The sequence below is a fragment of the Citrus sinensis genome, chromosome 2 (genome assembly GCF_022201045.2).
Source record: "Citrus sinensis cultivar Valencia sweet orange chromosome 2, DVS_A1.0, whole genome shotgun sequence".
Taxonomy (NCBI): Eukaryota; Viridiplantae; Streptophyta; class Magnoliopsida; order Sapindales; family Rutaceae; genus Citrus; species Citrus sinensis.
Window position 1 is genome coordinate 25,004,094 of NC_068557.1, and position 21,892 is coordinate 25,025,985.

At 35.0% G+C, this 21,892-nt stretch overlaps 3 protein-coding genes and 1 pseudogene across 4 annotated transcripts; 3 read left to right on the top strand and 1 right to left on the bottom strand.

Annotated features, from left to right (window-relative positions):
- Window positions 1–1,258: 1,258 nt before the first annotated feature.
- LOC102620679 (protein DETOXIFICATION 14-like) lies at window positions 1,259–4,077 on the top strand. Its single transcript, XM_006468730.4, has 7 exons — window positions 1,259–1,729; window positions 2,104–2,648; window positions 2,772–2,858; window positions 2,999–3,055; window positions 3,152–3,390; window positions 3,493–3,698; window positions 3,815–4,077. Exons 1-7 carry the CDS (start codon window positions 1,436–1,438, stop codon window positions 3,881–3,883), a joined length of 1,497 nt encoding a protein of 498 aa, XP_006468793.1. The 5' UTR covers window positions 1,259–1,435; the 3' UTR covers window positions 3,884–4,077.
- Window positions 4,078–4,231: 154 nt separating this feature from the next.
- On the top strand, window positions 4,232–6,137 carry LOC102606614 (protein DETOXIFICATION 12-like; annotated as a pseudogene).
- A 7,828-nt stretch (window positions 6,138–13,965) lies between these two features.
- Window positions 13,966–16,838, top strand: LOC102620219 (uncharacterized). 2 transcript variants are annotated; one of them, XM_006468728.4, is made up of 4 exons: window positions 13,966–14,111; window positions 14,224–14,317; window positions 14,778–14,987; window positions 15,994–16,838. In XM_006468728.4, the coding sequence occupies exons 1-4, from the start codon at window positions 14,031–14,033 to the stop codon at window positions 16,710–16,712; spliced, it is 1,104 nt and encodes a 367-aa protein (XP_006468791.1). In that variant the 5' UTR covers window positions 13,966–14,030; the 3' UTR covers window positions 16,713–16,838. The 2 variants fall into 2 exon arrangements, with proteins under 2 accessions (XP_006468791.1, XP_006468792.1); XM_006468729.4 differs by having other exon boundaries at window positions 15,997–16,838.
- Window positions 16,839–17,297: 459 nt separating this feature from the next.
- Window positions 17,298–21,322, bottom strand: LOC102619941 (sec-independent protein translocase protein TATC, chloroplastic). The gene is made up of 4 exons (XM_006468727.4): window positions 20,893–21,322; window positions 18,547–18,854; window positions 18,060–18,350; window positions 17,298–17,727 (listed from the first exon to the last, which is right to left on the bottom strand). Exons 1-4 carry the CDS (start codon window positions 21,155–21,157, stop codon window positions 17,518–17,520), a joined length of 1,074 nt encoding a protein of 357 aa, XP_006468790.1. The 5' UTR covers window positions 21,158–21,322; the 3' UTR covers window positions 17,298–17,517.
- Window positions 21,323–21,892: the final 570 nt, after the last annotated feature.

The window sequence follows — 21,892 nt, forward strand, 5'->3', positions numbered from 1 at the left end:
TTGTATATGAAATTCTCAAAATCATGCTTAATCTCGAGCAATTGTAACACCCTAGGTGAATTCTACATTTACAAAGTACGGAAAATATATTGGGTTTATAAGGGTGATCCACTCCTTAATTGGCAAAATGCGTTTTGGATTTATTAGGCGCCCCAAAAACAAAGTCACAGATAATATCTTGCATGGATAATATCTTTGCAGATCTGGGTTGGGTTACGACAGATGGTATTAGAGCTGAGTCCCTTAGGGGGTGCTCTTGAGCAAGCTGAGTCCTTTAGGGGGGTGCTCAGTGCTCTTGAGTGATAGTGGGGCAAACCTCAGCAAGGACCCTGAATTTCAGGGTGTATGAGCGCCTCAGAAACAAAATCGTGTAGGTCTTGTTTAAGTCCAAAGCTGACAATGTCTTCCCAGACCTGACAAGATATTGTTCGCTTTGAATCTTAATAAGGCCCGCACGACATCACCCCTTATAAACCTCGCATCTCTTCGGTTAATGTGGGGATTCGCCTAGAATACTATAGCAACAATATCTATAATCAGTATACAGGTCAAAAGTGAAAAAAAAAAATATATATATAAATGAAAGGAACTGTTATAGACTATTCCTGTTGCATGCTTTTCGGAGGGATTGCATTGTCCGCAGGATCACAGCATTTGGACTTTGCTTATGATTCAATGGTATTTAGAATTTGGTTTCATCTGAGATCATATATAGCTTGATTCTGATATCTTATTTTGGAGGGGTTCAGATAAACTGAAGATGTTTGATGTTCCAGCGCAAAGGGGGATTGCTGCAGATGCTATATATAATTCTGTAGAGATTTTTTTTTTTTAATTTTCTTTTTAATTTTGTTTTTTAATTTTTTTTAAGCGATGTATTCATGTACTGTCATCTTTCTATCTTTGCTTAAACCCAATTGCCCATGATGGAATTTCTTTTCAAGTTTTGTAATCTTTTTCCTTTTTGTTCAATAAAATATAGATGATGCTCTACCATTTAAAAGATAAAGAAAATAAAGAATCTGTTACAGTCTGCAAATACAAAACAATTATGGAGAAAGAGGAAAATTTTGACGTATGTGAACTGAGTTTATCATCTTCTAGTAAATGGCTAACCAATGCCAAAAAACAAGTTTGAAAAAAGATAACGTGTTGAAACAATCTGTCTAGGGAACGTGACTAGTGTCCGATACTGATGCCTTGAGTTGTGTAGGAGAAATTTTTTTTTTTTTTTATTTGTCTTTACTATAATTTTCTGTTCATAGACAAGTAAAATAGTTTCAGTAAATAAATAATATTGAGGCCCGACAAATCTAAACAAAATAATTTTCCAACATCTAAGCTAAGTTCATGATATGACATAAACTCTTGCACATCTCGCTTTAAAATCTCCCTAAATACTGCAGATTTTAATTCAGTGAGAGATAAGGAGGAAATGGATAAGGGTTTGTTGGGTAAAGATGAAGTGGAGAGTAGAGAAGATTTAACTGTCTTGTTGGCTAAAGATGAAGTAGAGTGCGAAGAAGATTTAACTGTCGTTATGGCTGATGTATACATTGACGAAGTGAAGAGGCTTGGTTCTATAGCAGGACCGATGGTGGCCGTGAACTTATCACAGTACTTTTTGCAAGTTATTTCGGTAATGATGGTCGGTCACCTTGGTGAACTATTTCTCTCGAGCACCGCCATAGCTATCTCTTTCAGTGCTGTTACGGGCTTCAGTCTTCTTGTAAGTGTTTCCATTTTTAAATTTTTACGAGTTTCATAAGTTGTCATTAATTTAGCGAACATCGTATGGTTAATCCTATCTTTTCTTCTGCTTTTTCTGAGGTGACTTGAATTTAATTCTACGCTTTGGAAGTCATGTGACAGCATATGCAACAAAGATTTAAACGTTTAATTCGATTGAATTAGTTGCAATTTAAGTGTAATAGTGCTTTAGATTATTGTACTTCTTACTCCAAGCTTCATGTAGTTATAGAATAGTAGCCCGTCCAATCTGTCGGTCAAGGTGAAGCCATAATATTGTTAGAATCATCAATACGATGGGCAAATCTTCTCAGACAGCTGAAGTAAATTCTTTGATATGTTTATGACTAACAGTTTGGAATGTCGACTGCAATGGAAACTTTGTCTGGCCAAGCTTATGGAGCTCAACAATATCGAAAACTTGGAACCCAAATGCACACTGCAATGTTTTGTCTACTTCTTGCCTGTCTTCCTGTGTCTCTTTTGTGGGCTAACATGGGGAAACTTCTTATTTTAATGGGCCAAGACCCTGCAATTTCAAGTGAAGCAGGTAAATTCACAGTATGGCTTATTCCTGCACTCTTTGGTTATGGAACTCTTCAGCCACTTGTTCGATATCTTCAAGTGCAGAGTTTGGTCACTCCAATGCTCATAAGCTCTTGTGCCACTGTTTTCTTCCACATAATTATCTGTTGGGCCTTGGTGTTGAAGTTTGAGCTAAATAACATTGGAGCAGCTTTAGCAATTGGCACGTCATACTGGCTGAATGTGCTATTACTCGGACTATACATGACGTTCTCTTCGGCCTGTGCTCAAACCCGCGTACAGGTATCTATGGAGCTATTCCAAGGAATCAAAGAGTTCTTTCTTCTTGCCATTCCTTCAGCATTTATGGTTTGGTAACTTCTTTTCCTCTTCTTATTTTTTTGCATGCTTCTGATGAAAAAGTTAATGATTTGTATAGTAATTATATTTCTGGGTATGATCTTCATTAATGCCAATTGTCATGTTAATGACTGCAGCCTTGAATGGTGGTCTTTTGAGTTTCTAACCTTGCTGTCTGGACTTTTACCAAATCCAGAGCTCGAAGCCTCGGTTCTGTCAGTGTGGTATGTTCCTATTAGTATTTCACCCGGAACGATTTGATAATCAAAAGAAAAGTGGAAATGGTGTGTAATTTTCTATCTTCATGTCCTTGTAGCTAGACTGCTGATTTTATTGATCTTTTCCTTTTCATTTTGTTAAACAGTCTGGCCACCATCACAACACTCTTTACAATACCAGACGGTCTAGGTGCAGCTGCAAGGTTTGCTCCAACAAACAAAAACTCACCGAATGCATAATGTACTTCATTGTTCACGTTTCTCATCATTAGTCTTTCTTTCTGCCCCATGTTCTATAGCACAAGAGTCTCAAATGCATTAGGAGCTGGGAATCCAAAAGCAGCTATAATAGCTGTCCGCGCTGTGCTATTTCTTACGGTCTTAGAGACAGTTATAGTAAGCTCGATCCTCTATGCTAGCCGGCATGTGTTTGGATACATTTTCAGCAATGACCATGAAGTCGTGGATTATGTCACATCCATGGCTCCTTTAATATGTCTATGTGTTATCTTAAATGGATTACAAGCAGTCCTTTCAGGTCATTTCTTGTTCTTCCCCAAAAGCTGCAGTAAACTCTTTATTATTATTGGATTTGCATTGGGAATTCTTGAGCAATTTCATGAGTGTTTCTTGCAAACAGGTATTGCTAGAGGGTGTGGATGGCAGAATTTGGGGGCTTATGCTAACCTCACAGCTTACTATCTTTTTGGGATTCCAGTTGCTGCAGCTTTGGGCTTTTGGTTGAAAATGAGAGGAGAGGGACTTTGGATCGGGATACAATTTGGTGCTTTCGTGCAAATCGTTTTACTCTTTCTCATAACAAGTTGTCAGAATTGGAAGAAACAGGTTTGTTTCCCCAATCCAAATTTCTCTATAAGCCTATGATCTTGGTCTAATTCTAGAATATCATTTGGCATCATCCATTAACTATTCATAATATCATTTTCTGTTTTTGATTGCAGGCAAGTAAGGCAAGAGAAAGGATATTTGAGGGAAGATCTTCACAAGGAGAAGAGAATTTTATGAGCTAGTTTCTATGACGTAGTTGTAGAAGATTATTAATCATTGATCTTTTCCATTTTATGAAAGGACTAAGATTAGCGGCTTTTTCCATTCCTCTTGGCAATGAAGACTTGGTGCTATGGTAGTGTGTATAGTTTAATTAAGAACTGCACAATTTAGAATTGAGTTTGAAGCTAAAGGAATGTGTACATCGATGTGATGACATCATATCTCTGCTGAAAAAGAGTTTTCATTGGCGATAAACAAGTTGCAGTGCATAGTGACCACAGAATGGTTCGTTAAGAAAGCTGGTAATGCAATAAGATGACATGGTGCTGTAGGGTGGTTGGCTTTTTGGCACCTTTATTTATTGTTCATTTAGGAATTTAATCGCACATACACGATCAGTGGATTCTCTTTTATATGCAAATATACGGAGAAGAGAAGTGAATTTTATGCGTTTCATCGAAAATACTACATGCAAAAGAATTATTAATTGCACTAAATAAGAGATTTACAAATGATGCAAAGCTTATATCTTTTTCCCTTAGTTCTCCCATCTTTCGAAATCTTGATCTTTTCAACCTTCTTTGTCTCTCTTGTTTTACTCTCTTTATATCATCTGTCAACAGGCCAGTCTTGTTTTTAACTAAAGTTGCCATTTGTTCCTAAAAGAACGGTGAATAGTACGCTTAATGGTTTATTTATGGGCTCAGTGTTGAGGTGTTTTGATTTTTAATCTATAGTTGTGGAATGAAGCCAGTAGCTGTGGGCATTTTCCAAACATTTTAGGTTTTTCCCTTCCAAATATGTGGTTGGTGTATCAATGGCAGTTTGGAATATCTACCGCGCTAGAAACACTAAATATCCAAGCATACAGAGTTCATGCAATATCAAAAGCTTGGAATTCAAACTTACAGAGCTCTTCTCTCTCTCTCTCTCTCTCTCTTCTTCGCTTGTTTTTCTCTTTCTCTCATGTGGGTACATGGGTAAAATACTCATTTTTATGGGCCAATACCCTCAAATTTCAGAAGAAGCTGGTGAATTCTCAATGTGGCTTGTTCCTGCCTCTTCGGTTATCCAGCTGTTCAATCGCTTGTTCGGTTATTTCAAACACAATGTTTGATCTTTCCCTTTTGCTTACAAGCTCCTGTGTCACTCTTTGTTTTCGTATAATTCTCTGTTGGGTTCTTGTATTGAAGTCTGGATTGGCTAAACTTGGAGCAGCATTATCAGTCAGCTTGTCATATTGGACACATGCACTTTTACTTGGATGATACATGAAGTACTCTTCCAGCTGTTCAGAAGCCTGTGGCCCCGTATCTAAGGAGCTATTCCAAGGAATTTGGACAGGTCTTTCGCCTAGCTATTCCTTCTGCTTTTACGATTTGGTAATTTTCTTTTCCTTTCTTCCTTATGAAGTCGTGGAAAATAGTTCGTTTTATCATTTGCTTTACTTTGATGCACCCTTTCCTTTTGATAATAAAGCTTTGAATGGTGGTTTTTGAGTTTCTCACCATCCTTTCCGGGCTCCTTCCAAATCCAAAGCTCGAAACTTCAGTTTTGTCTGTATGGTATGTTCTCTCTAGCTTCGAGATTAATAACTCCTAAAAGGGAAATGATAAGTTGAACAATTCATCACCTTTACAATTAACATTTTTGACTAATTTTTAACAGCTTAGCAACTATCTCAAATCTATTTACAATACCAGATGGACTTGGCACTGCAGCAAGGTTTGCTTCAACATACATGTACAAATATGATGTATATATATCTCATGCATAACGTCCCTATTTCTGCATGGTTTATTAGATGATTATTTTTGTTTTCGCCTTTCCGCTATTTAGCAATAGAGTCTCAAACGGAGCTGGGAACTCAGAAACAGCTCACATAGCTGTCAGAGTTGTGATGCTTCTTCAGTCTGAGAGTATATTCTAGTTAGCCCATCCCTGTTTTCGGATTTCGGTAATGAGAAGGAAGTTGTGGATCATGGAACAACAATGGCTCCTTTGGTGTGTCTCTTAGTCATATTGGAGAGCTTAAAATGTGTACTATCAGGTCAGTTCTCTTCTTGCTCTCCCCTCTCTTGTTTATGGTGACTGATGTTCATCAGACACATTAATATTTAGGACAGTGTAATATATCTGTAATTTCCTTCAAAATCCTAGCCAGGTGTTGCTAGGGGTTGTGGATGGCAAGACTTTAGGGCTTATGTCTATCTGGCCGCGTCCTATCTCTGTGGCATTCCAGTTGCTGCTGCATTGGGTTGGGTTTCTGGTTAAAGTCGAGAGGACCAGGCATTTGGATTGGAGGAATACAAGCTGGCGCTCTTTTGCAAACAATTTTGCTCTCTATCATAACAAGTCGTACGAATTGGGAAAAACAGATCCACCTGCAGCCTTTAATCACTATAAAAAAGTTAATGTATTATCACATTCAGTTGCAAATCCAACATCTGATATTTTGAAGCCGTTAGTAGACTCTAGTTGTGATTTGATTATATTTTTTACAATTTAAGCAATCATAGTAAAGAATGCAGTGTGGCTATGGTAGAGCTTGCTCCACCAATAGAGCATTAATGATGACCGTTAAATTGTAACAGTAAGTATATAATTAATATTTATTTTTATAATCGTACGATTGTCGATAATGCTCTACAATGAAACAATTTCAACATAACTGGACCTTCTTAATAATATACTTAAATTGATTGATTTTCTAAGTGTTTATATTACGACTAACTTTAATTCATTCTATCAAATTTAATTTTACTTTTTTATGATTACTAATTTTTAGATCTAAATAATCTAATCTCAGAAAATTCATAAACTATTGAGAATTTGTTTAGTCTTCTAACCTATTTCTAAACTTTAAAGCTATATTTTCATAATGATCTAATAATTTTAATTCTCAGTAAGTTTTTATAAATTGACTTTTAGTTTTTTAGTAAGTTTTGCTGACTATTGCTAGTATGAGGAATATGCTTAAATTGATTTTCCAAGTGTTCCATATTGCAACTGACTTTAATTCTTTCCATCAAATTTAATTTTACTTTCCTATGATTGTTAATTTTTAAATCTAAATAATCTAATATCTGAAAATTCATACACTATTGTGAATTTCTTAAGTTTCTAGCCGATTTCTAATTTTTTAAAGCTATATTTTTGTAATAATCTAATAATTTTAATTCTCTATTGTAATTATGTAAATTTAATTTTCTATATTCTAATATAGATAATTTTGAAAGTGTGTAATATTAAACACTTATTTTTCTTTCTATTTTGGATCTAACAGATATGCACATGGGAATAATATTAAAAAAAAATTAGCAATTTGCCAATGGAGATCGTGTTTAAAAAGAAACTTTCAGAAAATCAGCAGAAATTTTAACCGAGTTCCTAATATTTTTGTCAAAAACAAAAACTTATTTTTAAAAACTATTTTCTTCAAAAACTTTTTTCCAATTTTCTAATTTTGTTTTAGCTCTCGAAACTCTTTTTGCTTTGGTGTTTTTTTCATTACTTTTTGGGACTCCTCTTTTATTTAAATAACTTTCTACATTAGGGGATTCAATTATTGGTTCTTTTATTGGTCTGTTACTACTTTTTACTATTTCTAGTTTTATGTCATGTACTCATGTTCTCATACTAATAAAACCATTTTTCAAAATGTTGTATAATCTATATAGATGATATTCTTGTTTTTAGTTAAAATAGATTTATGCGTATAATCCATTTACATAAAAAATATTAGATTGTTTTAAGAGTAATAATATTGTAATTTCTAAAAAGAAAATAGAATTACTAAAACAAAAATAGAATTTTTAGGACTAACAATAGATAAAGGAATGATAGAATTACAACCACACATAGTTAGTAAAATATTTGAATTCCTAGACAAGATAGAAGATACTAGAAAATTACAGAAATTTTTAGGCCTATTAAATTATAGTATAAAATTTATCTCAAATCTTAGTACACTAATAAGACCTTTATCTAATAAGTAAAAACTGACAAAATATTTTAATAGTGATGATATAAAATTAATACAAAAATTAAAAGGAATTGTTAGAAACCTTAAACCATTAGGTAACCATTAGTGTTACCTAGAGATGGCAAAAGTCCGAGTCGGGTCCGAGTTTGGGGCTGCTCGAGACCGACCCGGATGTCACACGTAGCTACCCGGACCCGCACTGTGCCTGGAATTTTTCTATACGGGCCAGGCACATGCCCGGCACTATCCGGGCACAAGTTTTTTTCCGGGTTTTCTCTACCCGAATTTTCAAAGGTGGAAGCACTGGAAAAAAAAATGCAACCAAAACAATTGTTTACTTCTAAGTTCTAACAAACCGTAACAGTCCAAAACCAAAACATCTTAACTATAGGCAAACATCTAATAGAATTATTAAAATTAAAAAAGGAAAAAAAACATAGGAATCTCAGTTCTTATACATTTTGTATGCATTTAGTAAGCACACACACATAGACCATCTATGCATAACCTTCTTCTAGCCCACCTGTGGATGTCACAGAGAAGAGACATTTTTTGGAGCTTGGAGTGCTCCAATTATTTTGTGAAGGTCCAATTGTAAGCCTAAATATTGAATCTATGAGTCCATATAATTGAAGGCTGGTTGCGACTTTTGAGTACAAATCAAGAGAGAGTGAAGTGTGAATTTCTGCACGGCCCATAACTTCATCCACATAGCTATCCACTTCTTTGCAGTGAAAAGTTCCTTAATCCTGGCGCTAATGTTGGGCATCATTTTGATTTTTCAAGCCCTTTTAGAACACTTATTGATTTAGGAAAATTAGTTCATGGTGCTTACGATGTGAGCAATTGCTCTTTTCGGTGTCTTGATGGTTGATAACAGAGACTTTCAACCTCGCTGCCTCAGGTAAGCTTGATGGGAGGACCAGAGGTCATACAAAAAATAAAAGCTTTCTTCTCTCAGTAAAAGCATGCACATTTTTCTGTAAGTGGGGAAGAGGCCGCGCGGTCAACACTGCATCGGTGAAGATGGGTGGTGGCTGTTGGTAGAGAGACGGAGGGAGGTGCCGATTTTGAGACTTGTCGCGATTTAGGGTTGGCCGGTTGGGTTTGGGGGAAATTGGGCAAAGCAAAATGCATTTTTGTTTTTATATTTTTGTTTTTTTTTTACTTAATAAAAAAGCGGGCACGGGTCCGGGTTCCGGGTTCTTGGTGTTGTGATCGGACTTGTGCCCGGAAACAGCCAGGCATTGAGAATCAATGCCTGGATCCGCTTTTTCCATGCATCCGGTTCGGGTTTTACCCGGGTCCGATCCGAATCCGGTCCGAATGGGCTTTTTTGCCATCTCTAGTGTTACATATAGATAATTATTATAAAATTATACATGCGAATGCAAGTAGTTTAGACGGGTAGGAATATTAATACAAAAGTCTGATAAGGATAGTTTTAAAGAAAGATGGGAAAATCCATAGACAACAAGCCACTTGAGTGGGATAAATCGAGAGTCATATCAACTCAATATAAATAAAAATAATAGTCAGCTTCCATAGATATAGACCTCCACTTTTTGTAACAGAAATTCTTTGGGCACGTAATAAGTTTAGTCTGGAAGAGCAAATTAAACACTAGACTAGCAATGTAATTGGTAGATTGTTTTATTGCCACATTACGAATTCAAAGAGTATAAATTGCTAACTAAAGATGCAGTCCAAAAAATTTATTCTGAACGCACCCTTCCAGAAGTGCCCTTCATTATCAGAACTAAGCATACGAAATTAGTTGAGCACTATGCTAAGGAATTCAAAGAAGAAATAAAAAGCTCAGAAAGAACAACGAGAATTGGCTCAATGAGAAGTAGAATGGTGGGACGAATTAAGAGACGAAGAAAGGGATAGCAAAATGGATCTTTATAAAAATTATCAAGATTATCAATTGTGAAAATATTACATGAACTAAATCAACCCATCTATAGAAAGCTTCAATTTCACATGTTTTAGAAAAAAAGATTTCAATGCTTGGATATAAAATAATCCTTACATAGAAATATTATAACGTGTTTTAAAAATTGTAAATCTAGAAGAAATAAAAATTAGTACAGATAAGCATGGCAATTTGATCCGACTAACCCAACCCTAATTTTTTGGGCTTTGACTCGAATATTAGAGCTTCGGGTTCAAGTTTGGGCCAAAATTTTTAAGCTCGATCAAATTTCAGGTCAGGGTCGGGCTTAAGCCGACCTGGCCTTATATTTAAAAAAAAAAAAAACAAAATGGTTGTGGAATTGAATTGTGTGCGGAATAAATGATTGTGGAATTAAATCATGTGTTTTAAATTTAATTGCATTGAGTGTTTTTAGTGTTGGATCGTGGAATTGAATTGTAGAAAATCATTCCTATTGATTTTGTTGTTTTGTGAATTATTTTGTATATTTTGCATATTGTGTTGTGAATTATTTTGAGTTAGAAAATTTGTTTCTTTTATTTTATGTTCATGGTATTGTGACTAGAAATAGAACAAAAATTGTAAAGTAACATAAATGAAATTGGGATGTGGTCATAAAATTACAAGATATTGACAAAATAGTGCAGCCTCAGATTTGTTAATCCTAAAAACAAATTTATGGTCGGGTCACTGTGGCCTGAATTGGATTGGGCCCGACCCGACCCGACGCACAAATGATAGGGCTTTCCTTCGGGTTGGACTTTTAATTTCATTACACTTATTATTATTTTTTATTTCTAAATGTAACGGAGATGTGTGGTCCACTAAAAGTTTTATATCTCCTAATCTCTCTTCTATTAAATTATTGAAGAGTGAGTGTTCTGTACTTAGGAATGGCAATGATCGGGTCGGGCTCGTGATGCTTTGATTGATATTGCAGGTGAGTAAAGCAAGAAAGAGGATATTTGAGGGAACATTTTCGCCAGTGGATGGTTAAACGCAAGTGACGGGAAGAATTTTGACAATCTAGTTTTGTTATATTACAGTTGAGAAGGAAAAATGCAGCTTATACAAAAAGGATTCAACGGCGTTTTTTCTCATTTTCTTTTTTCCATTCTCCTTCCATTCTATTTGTGTATGGGGTACATAATAATGCGGTAATAGCTTCGTTCTTTGACTCTTTCGTTTCCTATTTTGTCTATTAGAGGCTTGTAAATGATATCATAAGTCCAACAAAATAGGATGCGGTTCTCTTCCATCCTATAAGGCTACAACCCAATTTTTTTTTTTCTCCTGAAATTTGGCAAAACCACAAATTAAAAGTCATACCTCTGCATGCTGATTAAATAAGGAGACCAGCTAACACTTCTAGAACCTTAACTGGTACCGTCCTGTCCAAAGAACTCATGATTTGCTCTTTATTATAGTAGAAAATTTTTATTTGTGAGTTAAGCTGTAATGGGGTTTTGTTGATTTTCTCATTAATTTCTTTTTTGCAATGTGTGTAATTAGAATGCGGGATGAGAAGGAAATTAAAATACATGAAAGTGCCTCGAAGTTCAATGTTCCATCAAGTTAAACACGAATGTGTTTGATGGGCTTGTCAAACAATCAAAGTGTTTGTGGAAATGCATCGGAGAAACAATTTAGGCGGGAATGGGACTGATCACTTTTAAATATTGAACGTTACAACATATCAAGCCCATCAGAACCGATCATCAAAGAGTACAAGGTTCATGATGAAACAAATGGTTGATTACTTGAATGGTTGTCGGGAAAATTCTCAGACACATTAAAGATAAGGGTGATGGTGAAAACATTAAGACAAACTGCACCAACAGTTTGTTACACTATCTTTGTGTTTATCATGTGATTTAACGTCAAGCCTTAGATTCTACACTTAACTAATAACTAATGGCAAATCCCTTATACCTAGTATTATATCGGCTCGTTTGGTATGTTAGATTGAATTGAATAATACTGGATTATATATAATATTATGTTGTGTTTGGTGCAATATTAGATTGAATTATCAATAATCATGTCTTGTGTTTAGTATGTCATGAGATTAATTAGTGACTAATAATATGTATTATATATTAATTTATCAAAATTATCTTTGATTTATTTTAAAATGACATGCAATATAATCTAACTTAAATCAATAAGTAGTGGTAAATTTATTAAAAAAAATGCTAAATATTCCCTTTTTTTTTATATTTAACATGTTATAGTTTTTAAACTTATATTTTACTAACTAATATCATCATAAGCATAAGAAGAATATCATCAACAAATACAAGAAGAATATCAATCCATAAATGAAAAAAAAATACATAGCTTTGTCACTAGCTATATATATGAAAATATTACACATCATTAACATTAAAAGAAACAATTTCCATACTTGCTATTTCCACATTTCCCGGAAAACATTACCCTTAAAAAATTGATTTGTATACATGAAAATCAACAGAAACTAAGAAACACTCAAGTACCATACAAAATTGAAAAATTCATTCTATTAAATAAAAAATAAAGAGATAGAAAAGATATTTAACAAAAATTGATTTTTTGTGTCAAGATTTGAGAAGTCTTATTGCATAAACAGAGGAAATCATGGCGATGAGGAAGAAAGATTTCAGGAAGTCTTAGCACAATGGAGAGAGAAAAAGAAGTTAGGGATTTTTCTTTCTTTAATCCCATGAACAGTTGAGGATAAAATTTTAATTTACAAAATGTAATGAAATTTTGCCACTCTTAGGGATTAAGTAGTGGGCTCATTATTGTTATTTTACCCCAACTTCTTTTACACCAAACGTAATATAATGATTATTCTACAATAAAATTATTCAATCCCATGATATATAACTAAATCCTAAGGGGCTTTAAAGTCAATGTGATTTAACATCAACTCATTCTATTATGAAGGAAAATTTGTGCTGGAAAGCAGTTCTATAGTGGGTTGAAACGCAGTAGCCTATATAGTATAAACCCATAGAGAGTAGACTAATAACGCACCTTAGATAACATAACAAGGGGTATTGACGATTGAGATTTGAGAAGAGTTTCCTCAACTTATTTCCTGTTCTAGACATCTAGGTGTTATTCCCCATATATACTCTCAGCTGCTACATAAAAAGTACTTGATAGCATGAACTAATAATTCATAGAACCTCGTCTACACGTATAATATTGCGGTAGTGATAAAGCAGGTTTTGCCAGGGAAAATATGTGTTCTCTCTGCTTTAATAACAGTGCATACCACTTTGATCATTTTGTGGAGGGCAAGGATGACTGTCAGTCCAAGGATGCATGTTCTAGGTCAGTAAGGGCAAAGGTGTATAGGCCCCTGCATAGCTAAACATATGTCTCCCTCAAACATTATAAGTTGGCCGCATAGAACCATTAAGTTCTTTTGTCTGAGGCCGCCAGGGTTTAGTTCCTATTTTCTCTCGCCATTTGAAAAGAGTCTGGCTGTGCACTTACATATATGCTCTAAGAATTAATTGGTCATGCCTCATAATGATTATATGGGTTCTCCTGACAAACAATAAAACCGAGCCGTATTGCTTGTACATACCCCCAAATTGAATGTTTATTGTATAATGAATGAATAAAACATATTATTTTAAAACATAATATAATAATGAAAGATTACACCCAAAATTTTCTTCAGTCGCATTCTTGATCCGTCGCCTGAGACACTTTTTGAGATTTTAACTTTTAGCTAATTTAGCCACTTGGGCTTTAGCACAGTGGTGAACCATTACTTTTTAAATTAAGCATGACTTTGAGGGCAATGATTCGAGTCTTCATGGACTCAAAAAATCTCCCTCAATTAAGCTTAATTGTGTGAAGATATTTGTAAAGCCTTTTTTCCTTGCAGAATGCGAGTGGAGGAGAGTTATCTCTCCTCAGTGAGGGTTATTTGTCTAGGCATGTACTTAATATAATTAAATGTGATAATATAAGTTTCGGTTATATATTTGATTATAAATATCAGTGTATTAATCTGCTGTTATAACAGTTGTAAATATCTATGTAATACAGTAATATGATGCTTAATTAGTTAAAAAAAAAAACCTTTAGCTAACTCACTAACTGAGGGCATTCATGTCTTTTCTCCTTAATATTTTTATAACTCTTCCCCCTTGTTTAAAATATCCAAATTTGCACTTCATTCTCCTATTTTCTCAAATTACGCAGCAAGCCGCCGATTGGTTCACACGGGGGACGAAAGATGGGAAGAAAAGAGAGAGAGAAAGAGCAACTGATACGAACTCTTAATAATCACCTTAATAACATCCATGAGACATTACAGGTTCTGCATCTATGAACTTCCTTACGCGTTTCTGTATGTACAATTTTTCATGTTCATATCTAAACGTGAGATTTTGTGCATCTACTTTTTTTTTTTTTTAATATTCACGTAGGTATTGAATCAAACAGCAGCTTCATCACTTGAAAAAGTGAGCTGGAACGATGTTATACAGATGGGTGAACAAGTCTCTAAGAAAGCCACTGTTGGTACTGCAATTCTTATCACACTTGGATTTGGTTTTCGCTTTTTTGTATAACCCCCCATTGAATGTTTATTGCATATTTTCAACTTCTTATGCAACATTGATATTCTGAACGAAAAATTCAAATTTGTGCGATTCCCATGCCTTCTTTTTTCATTTTTTTTTAATTTTCTAAAAAGTATAAAAATTTTAACTTTTAACTCTGACTTTGGGTCTGTTTGTAAGTACTATTGTTCTTTTGCTTAATTTTGAAAGCATTATAGAAGTGTCCGGCATTCCACGAAGCCGCCACACTTAAATCCTAATCATAACCTAAGTTATGGACTTTGTTTCTGCCAGTATGGACGCTTAAAAATTTGAAGCTTTAATTTTTCTGCTATGTATTTTTATCAAGTTTTCTTTGTTTCTTGGTTGTGTGGATTGATATCAAGGGTCCAAGTGATTGATTGACTCTGTTGTTCTAGTTGGGATGCTTTGGACTGGGGAAACACCAGAAGCTAAAGCAATTGAGGAGAACATGGCAGAGTACTTTAATATGCTGCAGGGCTTCGTATTACTTTCTCATGGGAGTACAGTTGGTGCTGGGCCTACTCTCTCATTAAGTATTCACGCATCAGTGAAACAAGTCGTTGATTCTAGCTTTAAGTTGATGATGGAATCCATCACTTTATACGGTAACCCACACCCATCCTCTATCTAAACCCCTCTTGTATACACCTGAAGATAGTTATATCCACTCCATCAGTATATGCTAAATTAAGTGACAGCTTTATTTTTCACTTTAAACTGGTTTCTTCATGCAATGTTATAGCCTTCAAAGTATCTCTTAGTTTTTTCATTTCTGACTGGAAGCATGATGCATTTATAAGATAGTGGGGCCACATTTGAAAAGCTGCTTTGCTCATGGTAGTTATAAGTGACATCTGAGCTTATTTCCCTGACTGATAGACACCTCACCATGGTAATAGAGTAAGAAGAGATGTTTGCTATTTATTTTTCCATCACACTAAGAGTAATTGTAATGAGTGTGAAAGCAATTTGTATGTTTGAAAACTGCAAAAGGATTGCATTTCTAGGTATGCTGCATGATTGTGGAAAGTTTTAGGAAATGAATGATCTCCATGTTGAATAATGACATGAATGTGTATTCAATACTAGGTGTCAGTGTGCTAACATGGGCAAAGAGGACAATTTAAGTTAATTTTCGGTGCAGTGGCCGCTAAAAGTTTAGTTATTTTGTGGTTGGTAAGAATTCAGGGGAATTGTTATTCCATCACAACCCCTACTGGTTTTCCTATGCTTGTATTTATTAGTTTGTTATTTATTCAAGGATAAATGATTTTGATCATCCCTGATATGTATTGCAACTGGTTTTTGGACTTGCATAACTTTCTTCAAAAATGGGTACATTTGATACTTGAGGGAGTAAATTTATGAATTGAATCATGTAAAATTTTCAATACAGACTGATACTTTTTTAAGAGTTACGGAAACCACTCTGTTGTTGACATATATAGGCTGGTTGTGCATAAATCCATATTTGATTGTGTTTTCTATAATCATTGTAATGTACAAGCCATTTAAACAAACTAGTTTTTTATGCTTTTATTATTATTATTATTTTCATTTGCTCTTCCATCAAACCTAACACAAACTAGACTTCATAAATAATTTTACAAGCAGGATCCGACAATAAAGATAAAGAACACTTGATGCCACAGTACGTTGGTGCGGTATGGGAAGCATGTTCTGCCCTTAAGAAGACCCCTGCCACCAATATCACAGCAATTGGACGGGCTATGACACAAGTTGCAGTTTCCATGAAGGATGTTCTTCGTGAGATGAAGGAACTGAAGCCTAGTTCCTCTGACCAGAACAATGAAGCTTCTCATGATGACTCTGCTAAAGCTGACAGTGAGCATCAAGAGGATGATAATTCCAGTTTGGATGAGTTAGGCAACGACTTATCATCAGAAGAGATGAAAGTAGCTCAATTAGCAATTGGGATTGTGTCTGATATGCTTGTAGTCATAAAGGAATTAATCCGCACAATCACAGGTTTGCTTAAACATGAAAATCCAGATGATGGTGGTAAATTTGTGGATACTTTGGAAAGATTATTGAAGTTGTGTCAAGGAATTGGTGTACAGATTGATGAACTTGGAGCCTCTCTTTACCCCCCTCAGGAGCTTTCTGTAATTAAGGCAGCATCAGTGAAAATATTAAGCATGACTGATGAACTGCAGAAGGAAGTAGAGAGTTTTAATAGCTCTTCAGAAGCATTCATTCACGCATGTAATGGTTTGAGGAGTTCGCTGAAACAAATGGACTCTGAAGTTGATTGTTTCAATACAACTGATTTGGAGGCCAAACTTCAGAATGTTGCTATAAGCAATTAGAGAGAAACGATTGCAGTGTGTAATGTAAAATCAATCACCTGTTGCAGTGTCGTGTTATTTCTTGTCGCAACATTTGATGTTGTCAAATCTAGCAAGGAAACAATACAAGGTTTCTGTTCCGCCTTCTGGACTTGATGCATACTTGTTGGATGTATTTTGGTCATGGTTTATCTTGGGACATCAAAGAAAAAAACGAGATTCGTCAATAAACTGCCAGAAGGGGATCACTATTATAAAGATCAGGTTTCAAGTTTTGTGTTAAGAGTTTTCAAGTGTTTTAACTCGTGTTAAAGAGATTCTAAGATTTCAAGATTTCAACTTTCAAATTGGAGTTTTTAAGTTGTGTTGGGTTTGTGAGCTCACTTGCATATGATCCAATCCCACCTAGAAAAGAGATGAATAGACTCTGAAGGGAGCAGTTTGTGGCTTGTAATAAACTGCAGCAAAGTTTTGTTATTATATGTTGCTGAATTTGACAAGGCCAAATCTAGTAATTAAAGACTGTCGATGGACTTGATTCAAATACTTCATGGTCTTTCTTGTATCCTGCTTTGTTTAGCGGAAAATCAATAGGTATACAGACAATTAAATTTCAATCACATCACTGTCATTGCATCTATAGATAAAACACATACAATTATGGTACAAATCACATAGATAATTGATGTGGATGATACTCCTTTCCTTTGTTAAGTTGTTACTTCTATGTTACATTTTCTGAGAATATACAAGAGTCATGCGCGCCCTTCAAATGTGCGGGCCGCTGCAAACAAATTGGTTGAACTGAAAGCAGTGGAAAAATCACTTAACGTCCCGTAAGCTTAACCATCCATGCACCACCAAAATAAAGACCGAGAAGCGGTGCTGCTAGAAGCATCTGAGTAACAGGATCAGTTGACGGTGTAAGTACAGCAGCCGCAATGACTGCCCCAACCACAACATATCGCCAGATCGATAACATTTGGTCACTTGTCACTAACCCAACTTGTCCCAACAGAAGTTGTATAACTGGAACCTGTAAGAGTCAAATGATATGTTAAATCATATTTCCTATGGACAGTCTGAAATGGACAAAGACTAAGAAATAAGATGTTCACAGGCAAAATAATGCAGGAAGCTTGTATTGAATAGTTCTTCAACTTCCAGGGTCATCCCAGGGCTGAGATTCATTATAACAAACTTGAATATAAATTTCAACTGGAATTTAAAGGGTATGAACTACAGTCACAAAGTCTGACAGGGAGTTCAGTATATAAATATGATTTGCAACCCATATAATTGCTAATTAATAGGAAAACTTGACATCCTTTATTTTAGAAGAAATGAGCTTGCAAAGAGAATCTTCACCTGGAAAGACAAGCCTGTGCTGAACATGAGCACAAGTACAAACTCAAAGTATTGATCAATGGACCACAAAGACTCCACAACCCCTTCAGCATAATTAACAAAGAAATTTAAGGCCGCTGGAGTTAGAACCCAGTAGGAGAAGGCAATTCCAGCATAGAAAAGTACTGAAGAGCCTAAAACGATTGGCCCCAAGAACCTTCTCTCTGCTCTTGTAAGACCTGGGAGAACAAAGGCTATTATCTCATAGAGAATTACCGGGCTTCCCAAAAGAAGACCACAATATCCGGACACCTGCAGTACGCCACAAGATATTGTGTTTAACAGCCAATTAATTTATTTCCAAAAGGAAGTCAAACAGTTTAAGATTACAGGCACAGTATAATGTATTAAATTAAAATGTTACATTAATTACATAGGTATATTGTATTGTGACTAAAGCATGTAATATGGAAGATGTTGAAGAAAAAGATATATCATTTAGATTTACCTTTAAAGTTGTAAAGAAAAATTCTCCAGGAGCTAACTGCAGAAATCGTACACCCTCTGATTTAACAGGAGCTTCAAGAAACATTATCAGCTCCTTGGAATATGCAAAGCATCCCAAGATAGCAGCTCCAACTGCTAAAACTGACACGAATATTCTCTGGCGCAGCTCTTCTAGATGATCAAATATACTCATTTCTTTATCATCTGGGAGTAGCTCTTTATCAGGGTACAGAAAATTATAAAGAGGACTTTCCACACCATCTTGGTTTAGATTTTCCAGTGTTTCATCTCTTGGAATATCAGTCACATCTAAGTTTTCAATCATAAAAGTGATGTCAGAATCTGACCTAGTTCACATAGCAATATATTTCCTGAAATGAAAATAATGAAAACTACATAAGAAAATTACTTGCATGTCAGAAATACACAACTAGAAGTTAAGATTTTATACTAGCATGTAAGAAGGAACAAAGTGTTTCATATGTAAAATTCCAACTATGGTAAACACCCAAAATAATTCGGTATCAACAATAATTCCTAAAGGAAAAATTAGTTGTCACAGACACTCCCAGAGCATAAAGAACGTCAGCACGCTTAGTTCTAACAAACGGAACCCTTACTGCTCTATGTTCACGTAAATGCTGGATGATATGGATCACATATTAAGAGGTTTGGAGAAATTGGAATATATTTGCTGTAGTCAGTCCAACGAATACAATTAATTCTAAGAACTCAAAACACATCTCATGTTTGCACAACCATTACTTTTCAAGTAACTAGCAAAATGATGTGAATTGTCATATGTGCCCAACCAAGTTGAAAAGCCATCCCTGAGAAGACAAAGTGATTTCTATCATATGTGCTGGGAGCACACTTTTCGTATTGCTTACTCTAGTGGTTCCAACGGGCATAAAAAGAGAAAGAACTTTTATATATATATATTCCACAATCTCTTTCCAGCCACCCATAATCATACACCTTCAAGGAGCCATAAGCAATATATAAAGGAACTAACCGTAATAAATGATCCACTCCGTCTTGCTTCCAAACTTTTGCTGCCACCTATTTTATATCAACCAAAATGACCCACATTTTTCAGTTCATGCTCACTTTAGCACTTTAGCCTTGGTTAAACTAAGCTCTTTCATGGCTATATCGGCATGTTGTTTTGACGTTCGAAAGATCTACAAAGTAAAACATTCTGACATTCTTAAGATGATTGGAAAATGACTCAAGCACACTTCATGGTCCTACCTTGGTCAGTCAAGTAACTCTTCTTTAAAACAACTCTTAACTTGGATGCACCAATACATCCACCTAACTTCACCACTCAAAGGAGGTTGCATCTATCTCCTCCTCATAGTCATTGGACATATTATCACTGAAAATGTCACCATGGCTTTGTACCTTGATGCAGAAAAGGAAATAGGGATTTAGGACTACCTTGTCTTCACCCAAAGCAAGTGGATACCACACCTGCCCAAGTCAAGCATGCCCTGAATCTTGTTCCCACCTTCTTCCATGCTCAAGTCAGATCATTCAATAACACTGCTATATCTTGTCAGAAATCTCAATTAACAATGGAATTCAATTGACATTGACAGTTGATTTTTCTTTTCTTAATAGTCAACCCCAGATTCAGCTAATATGCTAATTCCTGGCTCAAACTTATCACTATCTATTTAAAAGCAACCAAGTTCATATTCCCATTGTTATATGAAAAAGAAGGGGACCTTACTTTACCAATACTAGTTCATAAAGCATATGTGATGGACATTGCACGTGAAGTACATGATCAATTCACCCAGAAGGACCAATTCTTCTCTATCCTGCAACAAAAGATCTCTGCTGCACATCTTTGGTAGGCATTTACTCAACCCTCATTTCAAACAGCTAATCAACCTTTTTTTTCATTTGATAGTACTAAACCTACCAATACGATTCCAATGGCACTGGCAAGAATAATAAATCTGAATACATGCAACCTACTATTAGTTCATGAGCAAGACTCTCTTTAATACAACTGTTCCAAGCTATTCAAAACTTTTATTCGTAAGAGCTTTTACACATGAGTACCTACTTGAGAAGGTTATCATGTCTTTCAGCAATTTTATCTATTTGAAAATTTTCATCACAAGCTGATATTTGAGCTACTCAAAATAAAACTACTAACAATAAAACAGAAACTGAAAGCTAAATTTCCAACAAACAAATAAATAAGTAAATAAGAGCCAAGCTTACTAAAAACAGCTACATATTATCTAAGATTCGAGATCATAAAATAAAAAAATAATAGTGATAATAGAGCAAATTTTTTTTAAAAAAATAAAATGGTTTTTAATCTTACCAGGTCTATCTTCAACAGCAGAGCCGACACCACCACTAGAATCTGATTCAGGCTGATTATCCCTCGCATCATCACCGTCAAACGCAGCAAAACAAATGAGTGCATCTTCAAACCTCCTCCTGCTCCGCGAAACGCCGAATCTCAGCTTCGAACTACTGTTAACTTTCACACTTTTCATTCGGTTTCTGATTGGCTCGTGTCGTTTAGAGAAGCAGCCGTAGCTTAGCCGCAAGTGAGCCATGAGTGCCGTGCTCGTGCTTCCCATTTTCTCGTCTAATTTTCCTTTTCTGTTGTTTTTCTGAAAATTGAACTAAACAACGTCTGAAAGTTGGTTCGTTTGAACCAAACTATGAAGCGCTATTATATCAGTTTCACTGAATGAACGGTTGGCTGCTATCGCATTTTTGCGATATTTGCAAATTGGAACTAGAGAGGGGGGCGGGGCTCATTTTAGCTGGATACGCGGCGCTTTTCTATTGGAGGCCGCTCGCACATTGGGTTTTGTCTTTTTCGATTTTGATTTAATGTTTATTATAAAATATGCTTAAGATTAAAGATGAACTAAGTCGACATTCCACCAATTGGAAGAGACAGGATACTCATAAATTAGAAAAAAAAAAAAAAACTAACTTGCCCTCATGAAAATGAATTTTTAATTAGTAGCAAATATAAAATATATGTGTTTGTTGTTTGTGTGATATCAAAAAAAAAAAAAAAATCTTATTTATATGACGACGACATTTCTACGAGAACACAACAGTTAATTCAAAGTCTTGCAAAAGTTGCGTCTTTAATTTGCAAATGGAAAAATCTACATATATAGTATATTCGTACTATTTGTAATTTTAAAAATATATTCAAACTTAAATTTTGAAAAATATTCTCTCATAGTTTGAATCTAATTTTTTTTTTATTCGCACCATTTTATAAAATTAACTTAAATATTGGAGAATGAGTGACTGAAGATGAATTTAAAAATAAAATATTATAATTTTTAAAT

Bases quoted from the DNA above. Each gene is read 5' to 3' on its own strand.
- LOC102620679 (XM_006468730.4), top strand. From the start codon at position 1,436: ATGGATAAGGGTTTGTTGGGTAAAGATGAAGTGGAGAGTAGAGAAGAT. The intron at 3,056-3,151 runs GTTTGCTCCAAC...CATGTTCTATAG, and splicing joins GGTCTAGGTGCAGCTGCAAG to CACAAGAGTCTCAAATGCAT. The intron at 3,391-3,492 runs GTCATTTCTTGT...TCTTGCAAACAG, and splicing joins ATTACAAGCAGTCCTTTCAG to GTATTGCTAGAGGGTGTGGA.
- LOC102620219 (XM_006468728.4), top strand. From the start codon at position 14,031: ATGGGAAGAAAAGAGAGAGAGAAAGAGCAACTGATACGAACTCTTAAT. The intron at 14,112-14,223 runs GTTCTGCATCTA...ATATTCACGTAG, and splicing joins ACATCCATGAGACATTACAG to GTATTGAATCAAACAGCAGC. The intron at 14,318-14,777 runs GTACTGCAATTC...CTGTTGTTCTAG, and splicing joins CTCTAAGAAAGCCACTGTTG to TTGGGATGCTTTGGACTGGG.
- LOC102619941 (XM_006468727.4), bottom strand. From the start codon at position 21,157: ATGGGAAGCACGAGCACGGCACTCATGGCTCACTTGCGGCTAAGCTAC. The intron at 18,855-20,892 runs GTAAGATTAAAA...TTGAAAACTTAG, and splicing joins TGCTGTTGAAGATAGACCTG to ATGTGACTGATATTCCAAGA. The intron at 18,351-18,546 runs GTAAATCTAAAT...GGCGTACTGCAG, and splicing joins TTTTCTTTACAACTTTAAAG to GTGTCCGGATATTGTGGTCT.